Raw genomic sequence first — 27663 nt, forward strand, 5'->3', positions numbered from 1 at the left:
AAGCCTTCTGTAGTTTTTTCACTCTTTTTTTTATTTTTTATACATCCAACTACGTGCTTTCACACACCAACACTCTCACCTATATATATATATATATATGCCTACAAAGTCAGAAAACAACACAGCTCCCATGACTTTCGGAAACATTTTTTCACGCTCAGAGTTGCTGAAGCATAGAATAAACTGCCTGCGTCAGTTGTTGACTGCCATGACACTGCATCCTTTAAGGCCCTCATGCTTTCCAAAATCCGCCGAAACTACACCTGATTATATATACACTTTAGATGAATTGTAGTGCACCTGAGCACTGTACACAATTATTATTATTATTATTATTATTATATATATATATAAGCATGACCTTTGAATGTTGGGCCTTATGGAGGCAATGACTATTGACTGAGACCTTTGGCGATATGCTATGCTTGAGACTACCCATCAAGCCAAGTGAAATTGTAGTTGTGGCTGATGCTGGTGTTCTGTAACTGGCACCTGTGCTGGTGGCATGTAAAAGCACCCATTACGCTCTCAGAGTGGTTGGCATTAGGAAGGACATCCAGCCATAGAAACCACGCCAAATCAGACTGGAGTCTGATGCTGCCCCTCTGCTTATAGCCTGTTCAGCCATGGCTTGTATTTTGTTAATAATATATATATATATATATGTAGGCACAGACATAGCTGTGTGGTAAGAAGCTTGCTTCCCAACCACCTGGGTTCAGTCATGCTACATGGCACCTTGGGCTAGTGTCTTTTTCTATAGCCTCAGGCTGACCAAAGCATTAAGAGTGGATTTGGTAGACAGAAACTGAAAGAAGCCCATCACACACACACATATATATATATATATATATATATATATATATACATACATACACACACACACGTATTAGGAAGGGCATCCATCCATAGAAAACCATGCCGAATCAGACTGGAGTCTGGTGCAGCCTTACTACATTCCAGCCCAGTCAAACCATCCAACCCATACCAGCATGGGAAATGGACGTTAAATGATAATGATGATGATAATATATATATATATATATATATAAAATAATATGTTACAATTACTCAACGTCAAGATAAAATGGTGTTGTGGATTTCCACTTCGGCATCTGAAACTCAGAGTTTTATCTTGACTATTGAGTAATTGTAACATATTATTTTATAGATAAATTTCCTCTATTTACATAATATTGAGGTCTCTTTCTTTCTTTTGTTATCTTACCGTTTTTACCCACATATATATATATATATATAGCCCACTCTATGGAGTGGTTGGTGTTAGGAAGGGCATCCAGCTGTAAAAAACCATGCCAAAACAGACACAGAAGCATAGTGCAAGCTCCTGCCTGGCCAGCTCCTGTCAAACCATCCAAGCCATGCCAGCATGAAAGGAGGACGTTAAACCATGATGATGATAGATAGATAGATAGTAAGATAGATATATGTCTAATGTATTTCTGAATGTCTCTCTCCTTCTGTGTTAATGTCTCAGTGTTGCTATTATTATAATTATATTTCCCACAATTCAAGGTGCAGCAGTCAAAGCAGAATGGTGATGAAGAAACCTTGAAGAAAGCTGTGAATGAATATGATGATGCACTGGAAACGTAAGCTCAGAATATTTTGTTATTTACATCTCTTTTGGGTCTGAATTTCTTAACAGTTGCAGGTGTGGAGGTGTGGTTAAGAAGTTTGCTTCCAAGTTACATGGTTTTTAGGTTCAGTCCCACTGCTTGGCACCTTGGGGAAAATGTCTTCTACTATATCCCTGGTGTTGACTGAAGCCTTTTGAGCAGATTTGGGAGATGGAAACTGACGCAAACCTGCCATGTGTGTGTGTGTGTGTGTGTGTGATCATCATCATCGTTTAATGCACGTTTTCCATGCTGGCATGGGTTGGACAGTTGACTGGGGTCTGGGAAGCCAGGAGTCTGCACCAGGTCCCAATCTGATCTGGCAGTGTTTCTACAGTTGGATGCCCTTCCTAACACCAACCACTCTGAGAGTGTAGTGAGTGCTTTTTATGTGCCACTGGCACAAGGGGAGGGAGGAGCTGGCATTGACCATGATCGCATGGTGCTTTTTACATGCTACTGGCATGGAAGCCAGTCAAGGTGGCATTGGCATCTGCCACTCTTTGATGGTGCTTTTTATGTGCCACCGGCACGGAAGCCAGTCAAGGCGGTGCTGGCATCAGCCAAGTTTGGATGGTACTTTTTACATGCTACTGGCATGGGGCTCACAACTACAATTTCCATTTGATTTGATTCTGATATTGCTGATGTTGATGTACTTGACTCAGCATTAGCCACGTTCGGATGGTGCTTTTTACATGCCACCGGTATGGAAGCCAGTCAAGGTGGCACTGGCATCGGCCATGTTCGGATGGTGCTTTTTATGTGCTACCAGCACAGGGCTCACAACTACAATTTCCATTTAATTTGATTTTGTGTGTGTGTGTGTGTGTGTGTGTGTGTGTGAAAATGTGTATGTTTGTGTTTCCTTGTCTCAACATTACATGGTGGTTGTAAATGAAGATCACTCATTTCTAGTATTCTGAAAAAATATGTCTAATCATGGAGAAATATTACTTTACTTGGAAACAGATTAGGGATGTCAACAAGAAGACATCTGGCCTTAGAAAGTCTGCCTCTTAACTCCATCTAACCCATGCAAGCATGGAAAAGTGAATGTTAAAGCACTGATGATGTATAATAGATTGTCTTTTTCTTTTCGATTAAATTATTATTATGTATTTCAGTAGAAGGAGCAAGAACTATGAGAGAGGCAGTCATCATCATCATCATCAACATCATCATTTAATGTCCGTTGTCCATGCTGGCATGAGTTGGACGGTTTGACTGGGCTGGCATACTGAAAGGTTGCACCAGACTCCAGTCTGATTTGGCATGGTTTTCTATGGCTGGATACCATTCCTAACACCAACCACTCCAAGAGTGTAACGGGTGCTTTTACATACCACCAGCACAGGTGCCATTTGCATGACACTGGGGTGCGTTTACATGCCACCAGCATGGATGCCATTTCTGTGACACTAATCATCATCATCATCGTTTAGCGTCCGCTTTCCATGCTAGCATGGGTTGGACGGTTCAACTGGGGTCTGGGAAGCCAGAAGGCTGCATCAGGCCCAGTCTGATCTGGCAGTGTTTCTACGGCTGGATGCCCTTCCTAACGCCAACCACTCCGAGAGTGTAGTGGATGCTTTTTACGTGCCACCGACACAGGTGCCAGACGAGGCTGGCAAATGGCCATGATCAGATGGTGCTTTTTACGTGCCACTGGCACGGAGGCCAGTTGGGGCAACGCTGGCAACGGCCACGTTCGGATGGTGCGGTGCATTTATGTGCCACCAGTATGGGTGCCAATTTGCATGACATCGGTATCTGCCACGACTGCAATTTTGCTTGGCTTGATGGGTCTTAACAGCATTAAAATATATTTTAGAGAATATATCTTGTATTTCTTTTATTAACTGCAATAATTGAATATAGTAGATTTTGTAGTAAATGTTATTACTCACCAAAACTAACCTCCTCTTGTTTATAATGTTGGACAAACTGATTACAATAGTGTCCTGTTTTATCGTCAGAACTCTATAATGCCTTTCCTTAATAATTCCTAAACACTTCAAACATTATCCTCTTACAGGAAGAAAACAAAAATATAACATCAAAAGTTTACAAGTACTTAAAACATTCATTATACTTGAGCTTGCAATTTCTACATGTGTGTCATATAGGGAAAAAAACAGGAAGAAACAACAAAACTCAGATGTAGACAGTGAATAGATTAGATTGATACTTAGTGAAAGTTTTAGATGGGAAAATAGGAGTGGAAATGATGTTTTTAGTCTGGCTCTGTGCCAAAAACGCAGGAAATGTCCAGAGAAGAGGAAAATGAGGAAGGAGCAGGAAGTCTGGAAAAAGTATGTGTGTCATTACATGGCTGAAAAATAAACTGACCAGAAGTTGGAGTGAGATAGAGGATGTAGATTTTGATGGTGGAAGATTGTGAAAAGCACCATAGTGTGTGTGTGTGTGTGTGTGTGCGTGCATGCGCTTGTGGAGTGTATATGTATGTAAATGTTTGTGTGGGGGGGATGGTAGTATATGTGTGTGTGTGTGTGGGAGACAATAGTAGCAGTAGTTGGACTGAACCCGGAACCATGTGGTTGGTAAGCAAGCTACTTACCACACAGCCACTACTGTTTATTTTTAGAATGACATTGTAGGGTAGGTGTGAGAAGCCAAGTTAGTTTGAACATAAAGCAGGTCAAATATTTGGTCCAGATATGACTGGATTAAATACTAAAGGGTCAATAAGCTTGCAGAACATTGTATAGTTTGACTGCCTTGTTTGGGAATGCATTTTGGTCGTTAATAAAGGAATTGTCATAATGAGGTTTGTGTCTTATCTCATAGATACATCCCGATCTTGATGCAGCAAGCTCGCATCCACTGGGATATGGAGAACTATGCACAGGTTGAGAAGATCTTCCAGACTTCAGTGGAATTTTGTAATGACCATGATATATGGAAGTTAAATGTCGCACACGTCTTGTTTATGCAGGAAAAATATAAAGACGCCACAGGCTTTTATGAAGCCATTCTCAAGAAGAATTATGAACAAGTAAGTTATTTTTCTCAGAAGCTTATTTTAATGTTATTTTGTCTGCTAGAAATAACAGCCAAATTCTCTTAAGTTACACCATTAGCCAACATAGATGTAAATAGGGCGGTGAGCTGGTAGACTCGTTAGCATGCTGGGCGAAATGCGTAGCAGTATTTCATCTGCTGGTATTTCATTCTGAGTTCAAATTCCGCTGAGGTCAACTTTGCCTTTCATCCTTTCAGGGTCAATTAAATAAGTACCCGTTACACACTGGGGTTGATGTAATTGACTTAATCCCTTTGTCTGTCCTTGTCTGTTCCCTCCATGTTTAGCCCCCTGTGGGCAATCTTTATATATAAAAGTCAAGTTGTGTGTCTGTCTCCTACGACTTAGATTCCTAACTACTCCCACATTTTGCGGTACAGTTTAACCAAAACCAGGTATCTTATAGTCGTGATTCATATCGAGCCCTTCTGGGTATTAGCGCGTGTCTACCATGAGTCTACGATTTAAAAAAAAATTTACCATCATTTTTTTCCCATTTTTAATGCATTTTTTTGCTATTATATAAGGCAAGTAACTCTCTAAAAATGTATTATTAAATCTCAGAACGTAAAAAGCTACAGTAACCCCCCCCCCCTTTGTGGTTAGCCATATTGAGATGGCTATTATACTTTACATCTCTAAAAATGCTTATATAGTTATTTCCCTTACAAACCCAAGCAACACCGGGCGATACTGCTAGTAAAGAAATAAATATAGAGGTAAATATAGAAATGATGCAGTTCTATATTTAAGAGATGAGGAATTATGTACATTCTTTGCATTCAATGGATATTTGTCCTCATCTTGTTAACCACTACACCATATGCCCACGGGCGTATGGTGTAGTGGTTAAGAGTGCTAGCATGGAAAGCGGACATTAAATGATGATGATGCTACTAACCCCAAGATTCCGAGTTCGATTCCAAGCAGTGACCGGAACACTAACAACAACAATAATAATAATAACATCGAAAAATACCTTAGAAATGAGAACCCAGGTTCGAAATTTCACCAAGACAAATGAAGAAGGCTGGAGGGTATATCAGCCGAAATGTGTTAACAACAAACAAGATGAGGACAAATATCCATTGAATATAAATAATGTATAGAAATGATGGTCATGCTTGGAATACCTTTCATCATTGGTCTGTTTGGTTTGGACCAAACAATGAAAAGTCATAAGAAATTATATTCAGTGAGTGGACAGACAGATAAATGCATTTGTTCATTTGTTTACATTCTGTGCTTTGCTTAAGAAAATGCTGAGCTTTGAATAGTGAAGTTTGTTGTCATTCACTCTTAATAAATCATCTGTTAGTTTTGCACTTTCAAAGACATATGGGATAAAAATTTAGGAAACAGGTTTAAAACTAGCAAAATGAAGGGCTTCCAGCTGTAAAGCAGTGCTTCAATATTATGTTTTTGCTTGATCCATTCTAGCATGTAAAAAATGGGTATGAAATTAAACAAAATAAAGGATTGAACTGATGACCGTATTGTCAGTCGCTGAATCTATCAATCTTTATGGCCTTAAATAATCATCATTACTGTTGTTATAATTTAGTAAATTTATGTTGTTTATATTTATTGTGATATCTTTCTAGTTACAAGACATCAGTGCAATTGTTTTGGCCAATCTTTGTGTGTCTTACATTATGACCAATCAGAATGAAGAAGTAAGTTTCTATTATTATTATTATTATTATTATTTTATTTTATGTTTGACTTTTGCTTTACATTTGTACAAGTTGGCTCCAAGTCTCACCCAGAGACCTCAAGAGACAAGTTGGAAGTTCATGTTGGTGTTATGCCTAGGGTGCCATATATTTGGTTTTGTACATAATGTTGTTCTAGAGAATGTTTAAGAAACCATAAGAAAATTATGTTTGTTTTAAAACTTGAGATTACATAGAAAGTATTTTGCGTAGGATATGAGCAGTTCCCATGAGCACTATCTTTTGAATTTCTGCCATTTTGGGGTTTCCTGGTATCTGAGCTAGGTACCAATCTATTATTATTATTATTATCATTATTATTATTATTATTATTATTAGAGTTGCACAAAGCAGCCTTGAATAAAATGTATGTATGTACAGTGATATGTAACACATCTGTTTTCACTTGAACATGGAAAGACCTTTCACTGTGGCAATAGCTCCAGGAAAAGTTTCTTCTCTTAGGTGACATGTGTAAAAACACGAATACCAAATTCATCATTCACAGCCCAATCAGACTTTACACATGCCAGTAAATTTACTATAAATTCACTGTTTGCTGTTCTTATATATCAGAAATATCCTTCTGATAGAGCTGTGAATGACAAATTTGTGGCAATTGGGGTTGATGAGATGTATCAGTGCAGAAATGTATGTGTCTCATGATCCAATGATGTCTTTCATTGCCCAATGTTTTCATACATGTTGTTGAAGAGAGGAAATTTCTCTTGAGACTATTTCCACAGTGAAAGGTCTTCCCATGTCCAAGTGTACATGAATATGTTAAATATCATTGTACATGCATATATAACAATATCATTAGTCATGGTTCAACCCATGCCATCCAGGAAGATGGACGATGATGATGATAATTTCATAAGCCAGCAGAATCACTAGTGCATAAAAAAAAAAAAAGAATGCTTTCTGGTATTCGTTCCAGCTCTTTACATTCTGAGTTCAAATCCTGCTGAGGTCTGCTTTACCTTTCATCCCTCTGGGGTCAAAATAAAGTACCCATCAATTACTGGGATCGACAGTATTGACTTTCCAAAAATTGTTGGACTTCACCTAAGTTAGAAACCATTAACATTCATTTTATTTCAAATGCTTTACTTCTTAAGATCAATTGGCTGAAGACGACTGGTTTATCTAATGAATCCTTGTTCGTGTAATATATAAAATCCATTCTGTCTGTTTCTGTGTCTGTGTCTTCTAGGATCTCGGGCATCCTCCATCCGATTGCGCTCAAATTTGATAAGTAGATACCGACAGTATCAGGGCATGTATAAGTCTTGAAAAAAATTACAAAAATCGATTCCAGGTGAGAATGCGATCGGAAAAGCCATGGGAACGTGCATTTGTATGTGCAAGTACATCAGCTGTTGAGATCAATACTATGCATACGTGAGAAAAATGTACATGCAGTTTGCACAAAAAAAGCCGGTTGGCTTAAAATAATGCCACAAAATGCAGTATATTTTAGAGACCAAAAAAGTAAGATGCAAAAGAGATATTTTCTTCAAACTTGGCATGAAGGAAGGAAGACCATTTGGTTTCTCAAGAAGTTTTTTTTTGCCTTAACTTCGTTTAACAAAACCTAAAATTTTATTGAAATAAAGGCATGCTTAATTATTTTTTAATGAAAAGAAAACACTGATTGCTTTTTATTCAGCACAGTCCATTGAATGGGGAGGGGGGCGCTTTTTTCTCGTAATATAATATTGAGCTAATGAAAGAAGTTTTACATAGCTCAATCTTTTCAAAATAGCAGTTAAATTATCTTAATGTCACACCTTTCCATCTTAAAGGGTTGGCATATTGCATAGTGCTGCTTGACTGGCTCCTGTGCCGGTGGCATGTAAAAAGCACCATTCGAGTGTGCTCGATGCTAGTACCACCTGACTGGCCCCCATGCGAGTGGCACATAAAAAGCATCCACTGCACTCTAAGTGGTTAGCATTAGGAAGGGCATCCAGCTGTAGAAACCTTGCCAGTGCAGATTGGAGACTGGTGCAGCCTCCTGGCTTGCCAGTCCTCAGTCAAACTGTCCAACCCATGCCAGCATGGTAAATGGACGTTAAATGATGATGATGTTACCCTTGAATATGTTTGGAAAATAGAGGATGGCTATAACTTGAATGTCTTTGATTTATAGGTCTGCTACATGAGGGCTGATCTGGGGCTAAACAGCCATGACATGCATATCATCCCTAAATGGACAGCTTAATGCAAAATGAATGTTGAGTTGTATAAACACCAAACTACACTATTTCATGTTATGTGTAATTCATTTTAAATATTTTAGTGAAAGCTTCTTTGTGGTTTCTCAGCTGTCTTGAAATAGCAGCCAAATCTCCCTGAAATCACATCCTGCCATCTTAAAAAAAAAAAAAGAAAGGACACATTAGATAATGTAGTCTTAGATATCCTTTTAAAGACAGGATGGTCATGATTGGAATGCTTTTGATAAGTCTGCTCAATTAGATTTGACTTGTGGTTAAACAGTATGCATTGCTCTCCTGTTTTTACCTCATAAACAAGCTACTTTTCTCTCAAGGCTCTCATTCTCCTAAAAGTACATACAAAGTACAAAGGCTAAAACACAGAAAGCCAGAAAAGTGAACAGTTAAAGTGCCATAAAGTGGAAAGGGTGTTTAGACATCAAGAATAAGCATTGGGGAGGCATATGGCCTAGTGGATATAGCAGCGGACTTGCGGTCAAGGGATCGCGGGTTTGAATCTCAGACTGGGTGATATATGTGTTTATGGGCGAAACACCTAAGCTCCACATGGCTCTGGCAGAAGGTAATGGCAAACCTCTGCTGGCTCTTTCGCCGCAACTTTCTCTCACTCTTTCCTCCTGCATCTTGCAGCTCACCTACAATGGACTGGCGTCCCATCCAGGTGGGGAATCTATACGCCAAGGAAACCTGGAAACAGGCCCTTATGAGCCAGGCATGGCTCGAGAAGGAATAAATAAGCACTGGAGAATTTTGGGAAGCATATTTTTGAAGAAACTGTTGTACCTTTTGAACTAATATTAAGCTACCTTAGAACAGTCAGTAATTGATTTATTCTATTGTTACACGTTAATAACAAATTTGTATGTAATATTTCATTTCAGGCAGAAGCTGTGATGCGAAAACTTGAACAAGAAGAAGAGAAGTTGGCACACACTGACCCAGATAAAAAGGTCTACCATTTGTGTATCGTCAATATGGTTATTGGGTATGTATTTTTAATGATGAAGCGTACCATAGAAATCATCAACATCTTAATCATTAAGGAGGTGAGCTGGTGGAATCATTAGCATCTAACAGACAAAATAGCATCATTTCTGTGTTTTTACATTCTGAGTTCAAATTTCACTGAAGTCATCTTTTCTTTTCATTCTTTCAGGAATATTAAAATAAGTATCTGTTGGATATTGAGATCAATGTAAAAACTGCTGGCCTTGTGCTAAAATTACAAATATTTATTATTATTATTAGTAGTAGTAGTAGTATTATGAGAGTGGCAAGCTGTCAGAATTGTTAGCATGCCAGGCAAAATGCTTAGCAGTATTTTGTCTGCCACTACGTTCTGAGTTCAAATTCCGCCGAGGTCGACTTTGCCTTTCATCCTTTCAGGGTCGATTAAATAAGTACCAGTTATGCACTGGGGTCGATATAACTGACTTAATCCGTTTGTCTGTCCTTGTTTGTTCCCTCTATATTTAGCCCCCTGTGGGTAATAAAGAAATAAGAATTGTTAGCACGCTGGGCAAGATGCTTAGTGTTATTTCATCTGCCGCTACATTCTGAGTTCAAATTCCGCCGAGGTCGACTTTGCCTTTCATCCTTTCAGGGTCGATTAAATAAGTACCAGTTATGCACTGGGGTTGATATAACTGACTTAATCCGTTTGTCTGTCCTTGTTTGTCCCCTCTATATTTAGCCCCCTGTGGGTAATAAAGAAATAAGAATTGTTAGCATGCTGGGCAAGATGCTTTGTGTTATTTCATCTGCCGCTACATTCTGGGTTCAAATTCCACCGGGGTCAACTTTGCCTTTCTTCCTTTCAGGGTCGATAAATTAAGTATCCACTGGGGTCAATGTAATTGGCTAGACCTCTCCCCACAAATTTCAGGCCTTGTACCTTTAGTAGAAAGGATGATTAGTATTAGTATGTTCATCTTCAAGGCAGCAAGCTAACAGAACCATCAGCATGCTGAACAGAATGCTTAGTTTTTCTGGCTTAATGTTTGGAGTTCAAATGCTGCAGTGATCAGCTTTGCATTTCATCCTTTTGGGGTCGATAAATTAAATACCTGTTGAGCACCAGGGGTGATGTAATCAATTTACCCAACCCCTTACAATTACTGATCCTGTGCCAAACTTTGGAATCATCTAAAGTTGGCAAACTGGCAGAATTGTTAACATCCTGGACAAAATCCTTAGCTGCATCTCATCCATCTTGACTTTCTGAGTTCAAATTCCACCATGGGACCTTTGGCATTATGTCGTGCTTGAGAAGACCCATCAAGCCAAGCAAAATCGCAGTCATGGCAGATACCGATGTCACACAAATGGCACCCATGCCGGTGGCATGTAAAAGCACCCATTACACCCTTAGAGTGGCTGGTGTTAGGAAGGGCATCCAGCTGTAGAAAACCATGCCAAATCAGACTGGAGCCTGGCTCAATCTTCCAGCATGTCAGCCCAGTCAAACTGTCCAACCCATGCCAGCATGGACAATGGACATTAAATGATGATGATGTTAACATTGTCTTTCACCCTTTCAGGGTCAATAAAATAAGTACCAGTTGAGACCTGGGGTTGATGTAATCGACTAATCCCCTCCCCAAAATTTCAGGCCTTGAACCTATAAGAATTAGTATGATCATCTTAACATCCATTTTGTGGCACGTAAATAGCACCAACTGATCGTGGCCATTGCCAGCCTCCTCTAACCCGTGTCGATGGCATGTAAAAAGCACCCACTACACTCATGGAGTGGTTGGTGATAGGAAGGGCATCCAGCTGTAGAAACACTGCCAGATCAGACTGGAGCCTGGTGCAGCCTCCTGGCTTCCCAGACCCTGGTTGAACTGTCCAACCCATGCTAGCATGGAAAGCGGACGTTAAATGATGATGATGATCACCAATTGTCTTAGATTTGAAAAAAAAAATTTGGTTATCTTTTCCACGAGGTCTGGTGGTCCTGAGATCTAACTTCACTGCTTACTATGTAGTCTTTTATACTATAACTGAGACAAAGCAGATATATTTCCTCTTACTTTATTCTCTCGCATCATAAGGGCTGATGAAAAATGGATACACTCTTCGTTACTTCTCATACATTATAATGGTTTCTAATGAAGGCCACAAATTTTGGAAAAAGTATACTAATCAACCATCAGTATTTTATTGTACCAACTCTGGAAGAATAAAAAAAAAAAGCTACATTGACCTTTATGGAATTTGAACTCAGAACAATGCCTTAAAGTTTTTAATTATGTCCCTTTAAGGTAAGGGCTTTAATGATTCTGCTATCCCCTACTGATTCTCATACACTAGAATAAAAACGACAAGTTAGTTTACCCCCATCAGTTACTCCTTTATGCACTAAAATAGCTGTATACTCTCTGTTTTAACTTATAATCTCCTGCACTTCTTTCTTTCAGAACCCTTTACTGTGCTAAAGGAAACTATGAGTTTGGAATCTCTCGTGTAATCAAGAGTTTAGAACCTTATCAGAAGAAGCTGGTGACAGACACCTGGTTTTATGCCAAGAGATGTTTCTTGTCTTTAATTGAAAACATGGCCAAGCACATGGTTATGATCCGTGATTCTGTTGTGCAAGAATGCATAACTTTTCTAGAACATTGTGAAAGTAAGTAAACTGCAGTTGTTATCTTTCTATCTCTTATTATAAAAGGCAGATTTTATCTGCCTCCCTTTGTAAGTTATAGAAATCTACAATATAGGATTTCTTCAATTACAATTTACCTAGCATTTTTAAGAGTAGAATGCATCGGGTCATGCCAGGTCCAGTTTTTAAAATTTAAACTCCAATTAAGCAAAATTTACAGAAAACTCACATTCTGGTGTGTATGTCAAATGCTTTTCTTAGTCTGGTTTACAGCACACGCAAACGCACACACACAGTGTGCAACGAATAAAGTGAAACTAGATGTAATATTTGTTTCTGTCTATCACGCTGATAGATACATGAGTAAAATGTATGGGAAGCTAACAGATAAGAGTGAGTGAAAATGTTCTTGGAAGAGAGTAAATTAGCGACAGAGTGATTTGAGGAAGACTAAACTGAAAGTATGAAACAGTGTTTATGTATAAACAGACGACACTTATATAAACCCTTTCGTTACCAAACCGCCCGAATTTACCTATTCATATTTAAATGAGAATATCAGAGTAAATCTCTTTAGTACATTTGTGAAAACATGTATTATACTTCGTAAACACTTCAAATACAGTTTTGTACAAAAATCGAAGTGTAATTTTAATTCCGTGAATTATGGGAGATTTTTTTCCGAAATTTGTTCCTATTGTGTTTTCAAAATTTGTAATTCTGACAAAAAATGGATACGAATTTCATTATATCAAGCAGCGAGTCAGAATTCGAAGGATTTTCTACTGAAGACCTTCATAAATCTAACTCTATGACTGAAAAAAAAAGCATCTTTATATAAGTGTGAAGTTGTGTGTCTGTCCCCTTCGATTTAGATTCCTAACTACTCCCACATTTTGCGGTGCAGTTTAACCAAAAGCGGGTATCTTATAGTCGTGATTCATATCGAGCCCTTCTGGGTATTAGCGCGCGTCTATGATGAGTCTACGATTTAAAAAAAATTTACCATCATATTTTTCCATTTTAATGCATTTTTTTCGCTTTTATATAAGGGAAGTAACTCTCTAAAAATATCTACGATGTGTCAACGATTTTTAAAAAAAATTTACCTTAATTTTTTTTCAATTTTTAATGCATTTTTTTGCTATTTTTTGGCTATAACTCTCTAAAAATGCTTATATAGTTATTTCCCTTACAACCCGAGCAACGCCGGGTGATACTGCTAGTATATATATAAACGGCAAAATGTCTGTCTGTGTCCTTTATACAAATCCACAATTTTTCAGTTAGAGGGCTTGCACTTTCTATGGTCATTGAAAACCGTCCAAGGGTGGTCGTGCACATCTTTACATTTCCCCAGTCTCCCCGCAAAGCCATTAAAAAATCAATAGAAGTGACTTTTTTGTGAATTTTCTATCCAAAACCCAATCAAAATGCCCAAAACTTGATACGCCAATTGAATGCCAGCTAGCTGTATGCGATGATCGGAGATTTGGACAGTACTCGCGTGTATGTGCGCACGCATGTAGCTGTATATGCATGCACTAGCACTATGACCCGGCGTTGCCAGGTCATAGTGCTAGTTAATTATATAATCATCTGTCACTCTCCTGATCTTATCCACTCCACTTTAATGAACTTATCCACCCCATTTTTGTCTACCTTCTGACTCTTTGTCACCATCATCTTGTCTCTCTCTCAAGCTACTCCCACCCATTCTTATACAATGTGGGACAGTTGCATGCATCTCATCTACAGCAAGATACCTGTTCTTATAATAATGAAATTATTGTATACAGTGCTCAGGTGTACCACAACTTGTCGAAAGTGCATACAAAGCATATGCAGTAATGTACAAATGTCTGGGAAGTGAACAGTGTATGAATCAGATACATGCCTGTGTGTGTATGGAGGGGAGAAAATCAGGTGTAGTGTCGGCGAATCTCAGGAAGCATGGAAGTTTTGAAGGATGCAGTGTTCTGACTTTGTAAACTTTGTGTCCCTCTATCACACTGTAGCCACTCAACACCAGGTATAAAACCACTTCCCTTTCTATTACATCCCATTCAGTTGTGAAGGCTTTTTTTGTCTTATGAATTACTTGCTGATCTCACGAGTGCCGGTGCTACTAAAACAGATATCCAGTACACTCTGTAAAATGGCTGGCATTATTAAGGGCATCCAACTGTAGAAAACCTACCAAAGTAGACAGAGCTTGACACAGTCCCTAGACTCATTGGATCCTGTCAAACCTTGCTAGTTATGCAGCATGGAAGGTGAATGTTAAATAATGATGATGATGATAGAAAAGGATATCAAAGAATACATGTTAAATCATGAAAAATGCAGTCATGGCTGTGCAGTTGAAAAGTTTGCTTTGTTGTCACATGGTTTCAGGTTCAACCCTATTATATGGCACCTAGGCAAATGTCTTATAATTGCCATTGGCTGACCAATGCCTTGTAAATGAATGTAGTATTTTTATCATTTGTCTATGCAGATGCAAACAAACCAACATCAAGCAGTGCAGAGACAAACACAAAAATGCACAGACCCACACAAACTTAGGTATATAGTTTCACCCATCAGCTTATTGAACAAGCTGTGCTTTTTACGTGGTCTAGCACACGGCTGACTTTTATGTGGCCTGGTACAGACGCCTTTTATATGGTACTGGCACAGGCATGAGTAATTTTTATATGGCACCATATAATGGTGCTTTTTACATGGTATTGGCATGGGACTCTCTTGTAAGGCGAAAAACACCTCTTCAGCTGGGAGGGGAGCAGTAGCAATTTGGTAACAAAAAACTTAATAGTTGTATGGATAATGACATCCTGACATATAATCTTAACATTTAGTTGTGTTGTGCTATGCTCTTAAATGAGACACTTAATTGTACTAAAGAAGGAATGAAGATACCAAGTTGTATTAACCTCAGAAACATCTAAGTAGTATTTCAGTAAGCTTAAATTGGTAAGGAACATAAAGAAAAGTTCATGTCATCATCATCATTTAACGTCTGCTTTCCATGATAGCATGGGTTGGACGATTTGACTGAGGGCTGGCGAACCAGATGGCTGCACCAGACTCCAATCTGATCTGGCAGAGTTTCTACAGCTGGGTGCCCTTCCTATGCCAACCACTTCGAGAGTGTAGTGGGTGCTTTTACGTGCCACTGGCACAAGGGCCAGTCTGGCCGTAATGGAAATGGCCATGCTTGAAATGGTGTTTTTTATGTGCCACCTGCACAGGAGTCAGTCCAGCGGAACTGGCAATGACCTCACTCAAATGTTTTGTTCATGTGCCACCGGCTCAAGTGCCAACAAGGCGACGCTGGTAATGATCACACTCAAATGGTGCTTTTTACGTGCCACCGGCACGGAAACCAGGCAGCTGCTCTGGCAGTGATCCCGCTTGGATGGAGCTATTAGCGCACCACTGGCACAGGTGCCAGTCATCGAATTTGGTTCAATTTCGATTTCGTATTATAATTAATTCAAATCAACTGTGATGAATCAGTTTTGTCATTAAAATAATGATTTACTTATTTATCTAAAATTTTTATATTGCAGTCCATGGTCTTGAGGTGAAAGCCATGACGGAACAACCTCTGGAAGAAGAACCATTAAATCCTGGAAAGAACACAGTTTCTTATGAAGCACGGATGTTGAAAAGTATTCTTATGCAGTTGTAGCCGATCAAATTTACAGAAGGATGCAACCAGTAAATTTTATCCATTCTATCAGTGACTAACACACTGCTAATGTTCTGACTGTTACGTTTTATAACACAAGACTACACAGAAACATACTGAGACCATTACATCGCACTTTACAACACAACTCTTTTACTTGTTTCAGTCATTTGACTGTGGCCATGCTGGAGCACCGCCTTTAGTTAAGCAAATCAACCCCAGGACTTATTCTTTGTAAGCCTAGTACTTAGCGGTTCAGCAAAAGAGACCGATAGACTAAGTTAAGGGGACATAAACACACCAGCATTGGTTGTCAAGCAATGTTGGGGGGGACAAACACACACATACATATATGTAAAAGACAGGCTTCTTTTAGTTTCCGTCGACCAAATCCACTCACAGGTCGGCCCGAGGCTATAGTAGAAGACACTTGTCAAAGGTGCCACACAGTGGGTTGGTAAGCAAGCTACTTACCACACAGCCACTCCTACACCTACAATATATAAAAAAATGTTGCAATTAATACCAATCCATCCACTTATATAAATTCCACTAACACCAAACTGACTCACCACACATACAATCTACACCGTCAGCACCTCATATCACGCCACACCATTAACAACAAAGAGAAAAATTTGGAAAAATAATTCATTATATATTTAATTGTATTAATAATTATTTTCTTAAACCCATTATAATGTTGCCATTAAATTATTTGAACATCTTTCTGATATTTTCACACACAATCAATCATAAATGTGTTTATGTAGATATCTTAATTCTCTATGGTGGAATGTTTTCTTGTTTTCATTACAAACGCCATTAGAATTCACAACTTGGATGAAGTGAGCCAAGAGAATTCCTAAAAAAAAAAACAAAAACAAGAGTGAATTGTAAATTGAAAAATTGCAGAACTTAATATGTCACACTGTTCTTAAAAATTATATTTCTCTTAAAATAAATATTTATGATAAAATAAAATGCTTTAGAAACATTATTTATTGCTAAAATATGATTTTACCATAACACTTAACTACCGAATATATGTTAACTTCACATTTACTGCTGTGCTGTGTATATTCTTTGTAACTTGTAGCATGATTACATCAGAGTTTAAGCAGTGTGATCACAAAAAATTTTGGCACCAAATGATAAATATTTAAGTTAATTTGACAGTCTTTGTGCATTCTTGAATGACTTAATATGTGTCTTCTATGCTGTAATTGTTCAACTAATATAATACGTTACGAGAGTATTGTACTTCGCTTCAAGCATTGTGTATTGTTTGTAAAGAATAAAAAGTTTTGAATGGTATAACAATGCACTATAGTACAGGCAATGGGCTATATACCTATTGTAATTTAGTCATCCATAGTCTGATATGATATTTTGGAATAATATTATAATAATAATAATAATATTCCTTCTTATAGCAGCAACTCAATCTAAGAATATCTGAAGAAGGAATATTATTCCGAAATATCATATCAGACAATGGATGACTGAATTACAACAGCTATATAGCCCTGTAAGGCGGCGAGCTGGCAGAAACGTTAGCACTCCGGGCGAAATGCTCACCAAAATTTCGTCTGCCGCTACGTTCTGAGTTCAAATTCCGCCGAGGTTAACTTTGCCTTTCATCCTTTCGGGGTTGATAAATTAAGTACCAGTTACGCACTGGGGTTGATGTATTCGACTTAATCCGTTTGTCTGTCCTTGTTTAACCTCTCTGTGTCTAGCCCCTTGTGGGTAGTAAAGAAATAGGTATATAGCCCATTGTCTATATTATAGTGCATTGTTGTACCATTCAAAACTTTTTATTCTTTACAAATAATACGTTACAGTTAGTATTAAGCCACTAAAAAAAACCAGTCTCTTGATCTCCCTCAACCGATGGCATACAAAGTGAAACAATGGAAAACTACAAACCTGTGTCTTCCGAGTGGCAACTGGGTCGATTAAGATGTTGAACAGATAAGCTCCATCTTCATCTTCCATTGCATCCTTAAACCCTTTACACAGTTCCTCTGGGGTCCTCACCAGGCGACCTTTGCCACCAAAGGCTTCCATAACCATGTCATAACGAGTCTCTGGAGTTAGAGCTGTAGGCGGCGCCCTGCAAAAGCAATCAACAAGTTCTTGTGACTTTTCAGAAAAGTAGAAGAAACCTCTGTAATCCATCTGCCCTTTACTGTCTTCACAGCAAAGCTGGATTTATAACAACAGTGAGTAAAGATAGTCTTTAGAAAGTGTTATTTTCAGTTGTAAGTTCTTATTGAGTAGAGTAGAAACAATACGTGGTTTTGATATATAGGTTATGAGAGGTAATGGTGTCAGTGAGACCCAAAGGTGTCAAGTAATGTTGAATAAGTGCCATTGTTAAGTTCCAGATTCGGTGATTATGCGAATAAGGAGTCCAACTTAGGTCATATATCAGCGTGTGTATATAAAAAAATTTTTTTCGTAATGAGATAAAAAACGAAGGCTGTGTAGATTTTAGAACATTTACAGCCTTGGTTTTTTTATCTCATTACAAAAAAAAAATATATATATATATATATATATAAATCAAAATTGATGACTGGCATCCGTGCTAGTGAAGTGCTAAGAGTACCATACGAGTGAGATCGTTGCCAGAGCAACAAGCTGGCCTCCGTGCTGATGGCACGTAAAAACACCATTCAAGCGTGATCCTTACCTGCGTCGCCTTATTGGCACTTGTACTGGTAGCACATGAAAGTACCACCACCTGGCTCATGAATGCCACTAAAAGCTTCCATGGGCCAGGTGATGGTATTTGACCAGGTAACAGGTTTAGTCTATGACTCAACATACTAGAAATAACAGTCAACTTCTCAAACCACCTTCTATCTCAGAAAAAAAAAAGAAAGGGAAGAGAACAGTTGATAAATTGTCTGCAAAATAAAAAAAACACAGATGGTCACAGTGATCGGATTAATCAGGGTTGACTTGGGCTAAACAATAACAACAAGAACAACAGCATTTTTCAAGACATCAAAAAGTACAGGATCAGCAATGTTCAAGAGTTGAATGAAATGGAAAACCTTTAGTCATAGCTCTGATCAATCAGGGCTTACTTAGGGCTAAACAATAACAGGATTATAAGATTCCTTTCTGATTTACCAAATGAAAACTTACACAAGAGTCATGTCATCTTCCTGAAGGTAATTCCAACTGTCATTATCCAAACCACTGTAGATTCCATTATTGTTGAAGACAAGAAATATGACTGGCAGTTTATATCTGGAAGGAGAGAAGAGTGAGTGATTAATTGTTATTGAGTAGAAATGCTATAGGATGATTCAGAAGACCCTTTACACATATATGCAAGGGAGAAAGAAACCATTGAAGACCTACACTGAGATTCAATGATACTGGAAAGGAACATGAAGTGGAAAGGAATTGATAATGATAAATAGTAAATTCAGGTGAAAAACCGACCAGTATAGAGAAAGCTTGTCAAGTCATGCCAAAGCCATGAACAGTCATAGTCACAATGACTGACTGCAAATAATAATATATGCATAGGCGCAAGAGTGGCTGTGTGGTAAGTAGCTTGCTTAACGAACCACATGGTTCCGGGTTCAGTCCCACTGCGTGGCACCTTGGGAAAGTGTCTTCTACTATAGCCTCGGGCCGACCAAAGCCTTGTGAGTGGATTTGGTAGACGGAAACTGAAAGAAGCCCGTCGTATATATATATATATATATGTGTATGTGTGTGTTTGTGTGTGTGTTTGTACCCCCAACATCGCTTGACAACCAATGCTGGTGTGTTTACATCCCCGTAACTTAGCGGTTCGGCAAAAAGAGACTGATAATATAAGTACTAGGCTTACAAAGAATAAGTCCTGGGGTCGATTTGTTCGACTAAAGGCGGTGCTCCAGCATGGCTACAGTCACATGACTGAAACGAGTAAAAGAGCATACATAGCCGTTATAGTAGATATACAGGGTGGCCCAAAAGTAGGTTTACAGTTATTCAACTATCTCTTTCACATTCATATATTAACAGTTTAGAGCTTAATTATAAAAAAAAATCTGAAACCATTATTCTATGTTAATTTAGGTAATTGTAAGAGAGAAGTTTAAATGCAATAAATTGTTTTAAAAGAAATTTGAAGTGTCTACGTGATAACTGTAAACCTACTTTTGGGCCACCCTGTATAAACCAGCATTTCGCATGTCTTAATGTTCTGAGTTCAAATTCCACTGAGGTCGACTTTGCCTTTCATCATTTCAGGGTCAATAAAATAGGTACCAGTTAAAGTACTGGGGTTGATGCAATCAACTTACTTCCTCCCTCGAAAGTGCTGGCCTTATGCCAAAATTTGAAATCAATATTACATCTGAGCGTGATCGTTGCCAGAGTGGCTAACTGGCTTCCATGCCGGTGGCATGTAAAAGGCACCATTCGAGCGTGATCGTTACTAGCATCACCTTGCTGGCACCTGTGCTGGTGGCACGTAAAAGCACCCACTACACTCGGAGTGGTTGGCATTAGGAAGGGCATCCAGCTGTAGAAACTCTGCCAGATCAAGACTGGAGCCTGGTGCAGCCATCTGGTTCGCCAGCCCTCAGTCAAACTGTCCAACCCATGCTAGCATGGAAAGCGGATGTTAAACGATGATGATGAAAGATATAGAACAAGTGAACTGGCAGTGGCCGAGCGTTAAAGTCGTCAGCTAATGTATACAGGAGAGATGACTTGTGGATGATTGACGTGAATGAATGATAAGTGAAAAGATGAAAGATTACCACAAACTATTGTTAGAGGGTATCCATTGCAGAAGATAGCTAAGGAAGACATGGAGGGAAAAAAGATAATGAGGTTAAAGTTCAGGATGTTCAAAACTCAGAAATGCACTGACAAAGGATTATAACAAGTGTTGAAATGCTGCCTAATTCATAACAGCTTGGAAAAGTGGATTTTAAAACATAGATAAAGCTGTTGATTAATATATATTTCAGGTGAACTGGCAGAACTCTTAGCATGCCAGACATATTGCTTAGTGGCATTTATTCTGCCTTTACATTCTTATTTCTTTACTGCCCACAAGAGGCTACTCACAGAGGAGACAAACAAACGGATTAAGTTGATTATATCGACCCAGTGCATAACTGGTACTTATTTAATCGACCCCGAAAGGATGAAAGGCAAAGTCGACCTCAGCGGAATTTGAACTCAGAATGCAGCTGCAGACTAAATACCGCTAAGCATTTCGCCCAGCATACTAACGTTTCTGCCAGCTCGCCGCCTTTACATTCTGAGTTCAAATGCTACCAAGGTTGGTAGCATTTGAACTCTTTTGGGGTTGAGAAAGCAAGTACTAGCTGAGCACTGAAGTCAATGCAATCAACTTGTCCCCTCTCACACATTTCAGGCCTTGTGCCTATAGAAGAAAGAATTAATATACATTTCAATACAACTATCCCTTACATAATATTTTGGACATGGTGCTCCTTATGAAAATTCTCAATATATATATGTGACAAAAATATTTATTTTCCCACAGTATAAACCTGTACAAATCTACTCTTCTTCAACTTTCCTTATAATCTCTGAAATCATCTCACCTGCATACAGTCTCCAATTCCATTGCTGAAAAACCAATGGCACTGTCTCCTTCAACGCAAATCACACGCTTCTTACCGCCTGTCTCCTTACACCACAAGGCAGCTGCTATTGCAAATCCTAAACCAACACCCATCGTTCCAAAACTCCCAGCATCAAGCCTGAAAATCAAAAATACAAATATAACATCATTTAAATCTATACTAGTACTATGACACGGCAACACCGGTCATAGTGCTAGTGCATGCATATACAGCTGCGTGCATGCACACATACACGTGAGTACTGTCCAAATCTCCGACCAATCACATACAGCTAGCTGGCATTCAATTGGCGTATCAAGTTTTGGGCATTTTGATTGGGTTTTGGATAAAAAAATTCACAAAAAAGTCACTTCTATTGGTTTTTTAATGGCTTTGCAGGGTGACTGGGGAAATGTAAAGATGTGCACGACCACCCTTGGACGGTTTTCAATGATCATAGAAAGTGCGAGCCCTCTAACTGAAAAATTGTGGATTTGTATAAAGGACACACACAGACATTTTGCCGTTTATATATATAGAGAGATATATATAAAAGGGAGATTCTGTCCATTCGTGTGTTTGTTAGTCCCATAAAGTGAAAGTAAATGGTTCAAGGGAAGCAACACTAATTGTGCACAAACTTATGATGAACTGCATTGAGGCAAATATTCTCACTGGTTGTGGTAAATGCAACACGGTTCCTTGCATACCAATTATACCATTTAAGCCCTTAGTTTCCCATTCCACTTTCTTTTGCCATGAGCATTAATAAATCATCAATGGCACAGAGTGGTAAGACTTGGATGTATAGAAGCATTTGCTTGTCTTTCATATAAAAATTTTTCCCAAGCAGGTGTGGCTGTGTGGTAAAAAGTTTGTTTCTCAACTACATGGTTCTGGGTTCAGTCCCACAGCATGACACCTTGGGAAAGTGTGTTCTGCTATAGCATTGGACTGACACATACATGTGCACACACATACACATATATAACAAACCAGTGTTGGTTTGTTTACATTCCCATAATTTAGCAGTTCAGAAAAAATGTCCAACAGAATAAATATCAGACTCAATAAAAATAGAACTGGGGTCAGTTTTGCTAGACTAACCACATCAAGGCAGTGCCCCAGCATAGCCGTAATCTAATGACTGAAACAAGTAAAAGAAGAAAGATAGACAGACAAACCGTTGTCTTGGTAACAGGTTTTGTATCATGGACCGACCAATATCCATTGTGTTGGCTCCTTCACTCACAATGACAACATCATTTTCTCCAAGAATTTCTGTAATCTAAAAAAATAATTGAAAATAATTGGACTTCCAAGTACAAGATCGAAACATATCGTTATATAAATTTGCCTAATTAGTGAATTATTTTCACCTAAAAGAAAAACAAAAATAAATCCTGTATATTAGCTGTTCTGGAGGTTTGGCAGCTTTGAGTTAATGCTTTGCTGAAGAGGAATAATAAAACTGAAACTTGTCTGTAGTTGTCACCACAGCTGCCAAAGGTCTGACTCACTCTTCTCCTGTATTTCTTCGTTTAATTCTTTGCTAATTGAAATTTCAAGAGTTCTTTCCCTTGCTTCTTTTGAGAGTAATTTTCATTAAACACTAATGAATTTACTTCTCATTACATTTATAATTTCATATAACCGCATTAAGTACAATAGCCTGAACATAAATTATATGTTACAGATTTTAGAATTATCAAGAATTGCCTTAGATATATTGTGTTGGAAATAATGTTATTTGGTTGTTTCATTTGTGATACAGTTTTATGATATTCTTTCGTTATTCTAACTGTTTCAGTCAAAAGACTGGCCATGCTGGGGCACTGCCTTGAAGGGTTTAGTTGATTGAATCAACCCCTCTAATTGTTCTTTAAATTTAGTACTTATTCTATCAGTTATTTCTGCTGAACTCCAAAGTTATGGGTGATATAAACAAATTTATACTGGTTGTCAAGTTACAAGAGACAAACATACAGATATATATGTGTGTATATATGTAAGTGCGTATGCATATATTACATATCCATTACCTGAGGGAAGAGCTCTCTCTCTCCTTCTGCTCTTCCTTCAAGCTGGATAACCAAGTATCTTCTTTACAGCAACACACCCGTTTCTATCCTCATTTTTCTCTCTATCGCTCTGGCCAGGTTATAATGACAGAGAGATAGAAATAGGTGTTTTGCTGTAGGGGAGGTACACCTCCCCTACAGCAAAACACCTATTTCTATCTCTCTGTCTCATTATAACCTTTCATCATCTGACACAAGATCCCCTCATCAAATGTCTCCTTCTCTCTCAAAGGACTTTTTTGTTATGCAAGTTACCTGGTGACATTGCCAGTGCTGGTATCACTTAAAAAGCATCCAGTCAACTCTGTAAAGTGGTTGGCATTTGGAAGGGCATCCAACTATAAAAACCATGCCAAAACCGACCTTGGCTGTGCTTGTGCAATGTAAAAAGCACTAAGTCCACTCTGCTGGGTGGTTGGTGTTAGGAAGGGTATCTAGTCATAAAAACCTTGTCAAAACAGACACAGAAGTCTGGTGCAGGCTCCTGCCTGGCCAGCCCCTGTTAAACTGGCCAATCCATGCCAGCATGGAAGGCAATTGTTAAACCACAATGATAATATTAAATGAAATATTTTCACACAGTTTTCATCTACCAAATTCCCTTACAAAACATTGCTCAGCTTGAGCTATAGCAGAAGATATTTGCCCAAGGTCTTACACAATGGGACTGAACCCAAAACACATAGGATTGTGAAATGAAATCCTTTACCATACAGCCATGCCTGTAATATTTTTGCCTTATCGATATAAGATATAATCATACAAAGATGGCTAAACTGTGATGGGTTCAAAATATGGTCAGTTTATTCACAAAATATGATATTTAGGCAGAAATATTGTGGAACCGAAGATAAGTTCCTAGAATAACTAAACACATTTATTTTGAATGCCTAGATGTAGTTATTTGGTTTTACTTACCTATTACCCTGTTACTAATGCCTGAAGGAAAGCAATGAATATCACAGCCTCCTCTTCCCAGACCTCTGAAAATCTTAATGTTTATGCTATCCATGCATCTACTCTAGCACTCAATTATGAAAGCAGAGTTAACCTACATTCTTACAAAGATTTGCCCCCAACCCATTCTGATGGAACTAAGAGGGTTTGATTTGGTAATAAGACAAGCAGGTAATAAAATAAGTCTATATGCTATGAGATACTGATATTTTGGGTAGGGATTATCTTTGGAGAAGAAATATATTTTTTATATTTTTATAATAGGCAGTAAAGATTATAAAAATTAAGAACACATTTGGACAGACAAATGTGAAAGTGAGATTAACTTACTTTAGAGAAGGCACAGTAATAGTTGAGAGGCACAGTTTCATCAGCACTCAAAGCCTGAGTAAAATAGATTTAATATAGAAAAACAGAAAATTATTCAAGGAACATGATGTGTAATTTCTGCTACCTCAAAATTTGATTTTTTTAAAAATTTAATTTAACTTTGAAATATTGAAAAATATTCAAGAAATAAGACACAAAATTTCTATTAACTTAAAATTTGACTTCTACATTTGGCACAATGCTACAAATATTGTAGGAGAGGAATATAGTTAGTTGAATCAGTCTTAGTCCAAGGCTGGTACATATTTTGTCAATTTGATATGGATTAGAAGCAAAATCAACCTTAACCTTTAGCACACTGCATTTTCTCTTAAATTGTTTCCTCTGCAACTGACCTATTACTACAAGGGAAAAAACTCATATGGTGATATGATGCACCTACAGTGTGCTACAGGTCAAACAGCTGAACTCAGAATATAAGGAGACCTAATTAAATATGGTGACTGTTAGACCTTTCTTTGATTACATGCTGCTTGCTATATTTAAAAACAAGGCACATTTACTTATGTACTTCTACACGGAATATGTCTGGAAAAATAAAAAGATGAAGAATCATCATAGCTACAATACCTTTGATGACAGGTTTCCTTGGTCAGGCTTGATCAGAAGCTACACAGCAGCAGCTACTACAACTGCTTCTGTTGCTGTAGCTGTCACCACCACATTTAGTCTAGCACTAGCATTCCTACTACTTAATCACACTCATCATCATTTAATGTCCACTTTCCATGGTGGCATGGGTTGGACGATTTGGCTGAGGACTGGCAAAACCAGATGGCTGCACCAGGCTCTAATCTTGATCAGACAGAGTTTCTACAGCTGGATGCCATTCCTAATGCTAACCACCCCGAGAGTGTAGTGGGTGCTTTTTACGTGCCACCAGTATGGGAGCCAGTCAGGAGGCACTGGCATCGACGACGCTTGAATGATGCTTTTACGTGCCACTGGCATAAGGGCCAGTTAAGCGGTACTGGCAACGGCCATGCTCAAATGGTGCTTTTTACGTGCCACCTGCACAGGAGCCAGTCCAGCGGCACTGCCAACAACCTCGCTCAAATGTTTTTTGTAAACTCTGCTAACTTAAAAATAAGGATAACAACTTGAAAAACTTTAGAAGTTCTGAATGTGTATTTGAGACAAAAAAACAGGAATGCATTAGGAATTAAATCTAAAAAGTAAAACTTACATTTATGGCTTTTTTATTTTTGTCAATAGCTTTATTCAAGTCTTGCCACCAAAGTTCCGTATGGTGAAAGGGATAACTGTTTGAAGAATTAGCTAATTCCATTGACATCTGAAGTTGAAAAAATAAATTATCATCATCATGGTTTTACACTCATTCTTTTTTTCATATTGGTATGGGATAGACAAGAATTATTAAGCCAGTTTTCAACAGCTGGATATCACTTCCTGTTGCCAACCATTATCTGTTTTTCAATTAATGAATTTGTAAATTCCAGGGTCGGGTCCTTACACACAACAAAACTGGTGAGGGATGGATCATTTTCTTTACAACAAGCATAATCACTGGCAGCATTTTCTTTCACATGATGACAATGTAAAGACACCCAGAAACATTCACATACACAAATTTTGGCAATGACCTCACTCGAATACACACACACACACACACACACACACATACATACACACGAGTGACTGAGGCTAAAGGTAGTGAGATATAAACCAGCATGTTCATTTTACCTTGAACAAATAAAGATCTTACCTGGGAAAGAGCTGCTTTTACATCAGCAGCAAGAGCTACAACAGGCCGAACATTATTACCCAATTCTTCTTGATGGATATCCACCTGAGAAAGAGAGAGAAATCAATCGAGTGAACAAGCAAATAATGTACGAGATATTTTTTTCTGCCATCAAAATCATTGGAATATATATCTACGAAGAATTTGTCAGTTATTTACCTGGATGACTTTGACATTTGGTTGGAAGCGAGGAGGAAGACCAAAGTGTAGAATCCAGTTCAAACGTGCACCAAGCAGAAGAATCACATCAGCTTCTCGAAGAGCTCTGCAAACATATTTCTGTCGTTTTAATTGCTATGTTGATAAAAATATTAATAAAAGTTAGCAGGTAATACTTTTAATTATTATAATCATGAGTTTAAAAGATTCAGGTGTGGCTGTGTGGTTAAGAAGCTTGCTTCCCAACTATGCCATCTCAGGTTCAGTCCAACAGGGCAGCACCTTAGGCAAGTATCTTCATTTTGAGTGGTGATATATATTTTAATGTCAGATTGTGATTTTTATACAGTATGTGTTGTGTGGAGTGTTGTTGAAAGAGGGTGGGTCATAGCAGCAGACTGTGTAGAGCTCTTAGCCTTGATGTGGTTCTTATATGTCTGTTCATGTTCTTTATCATACCAATAAGGTTTAATTTCATTGATAAGGTGCAGGTTTCTTTTATAAGTGCACCTTATAAACTGTCTAATGTTATACTGTGGGCCCTGAATGCAGAGGATATGTGAAGGTTAGAAAGGAATGAAGCTAGTATGCTCCACTGGATGTGCAATTTAAGTGTATATGTTCAACACAGTGCAGGTGTTCTGAGTGAGAAGTTAGGCATAAGAGGAATTGGTTTCCGTGTACAAGAGAAGACCATGCTGGTTTATTCATGTGATGCAGATGGATGCCAACAGTTCCA

At 38.3% G+C, this 27663-nt stretch overlaps 2 protein-coding genes across 3 annotated transcripts in view; one reads left to right on the top strand and one right to left on the bottom strand.

Moving 5' to 3' along the window:
* The window catches only part of LOC115213489 (tetratricopeptide repeat protein 30A), a 35761-nt gene extending 19565 nt beyond the window's left edge, over window positions 1–16196 (top strand). Inside the window, exons 11-16 of one of the 2 annotated variants that reach the window (XM_029782490.2) lie at window positions 1537–1613; window positions 4452–4659; window positions 6291–6362; window positions 9526–9629; window positions 12067–12275; window positions 15830–16196. In XM_029782490.2, the coding sequence (XP_029638350.1) occupies window positions 1537–1613; window positions 4452–4659; window positions 6291–6362; window positions 9526–9629; window positions 12067–12275; window positions 15830–15951 (792 nt within the window). In that variant the 3' untranslated portion in view covers window positions 15952–16196. The remainder of the gene's footprint in view (window positions 1–1536; window positions 1614–4451; window positions 4660–6290; window positions 6363–9525; window positions 9630–12066; window positions 12276–15829) is intronic. The other variant, XM_029782498.2, reaches the window with a different exon arrangement.
* A 392-nt stretch (window positions 16197–16588) lies between these two features.
* Window positions 16589–27663, bottom strand: part of LOC115212767 (2-hydroxyacyl-CoA lyase 1) — a 35179-nt gene continuing 24104 nt past the window's right edge. Inside the window, exons 10-18 of the mRNA XM_029781444.2 lie at window positions 26925–27030; window positions 26727–26810; window positions 26187–26294; window positions 24941–24994; window positions 22757–22860; window positions 21552–21710; window positions 19114–19218; window positions 17884–18070; window positions 16589–16816 (exon numbers count right to left, since the gene is read on the bottom strand). Of these exons, the coding sequence (XP_029637304.1) occupies window positions 16784–16816; window positions 17884–18070; window positions 19114–19218; window positions 21552–21710; window positions 22757–22860; window positions 24941–24994; window positions 26187–26294; window positions 26727–26810; window positions 26925–27030 (940 nt within the window). The 3' untranslated portion in view covers window positions 16589–16783. The remainder of the gene's footprint in view (window positions 16817–17883; window positions 18071–19113; window positions 19219–21551; window positions 21711–22756; window positions 22861–24940; window positions 24995–26186; window positions 26295–26726; window positions 26811–26924; window positions 27031–27663) is intronic.

The sequence above is a fragment of the Octopus sinensis genome, linkage group LG1 (genome assembly GCF_006345805.1).
Source record: "Octopus sinensis linkage group LG1, ASM634580v1, whole genome shotgun sequence".
NCBI lineage: Eukaryota > Metazoa > Mollusca > Cephalopoda > Octopoda > Octopodidae > Octopus > Octopus sinensis.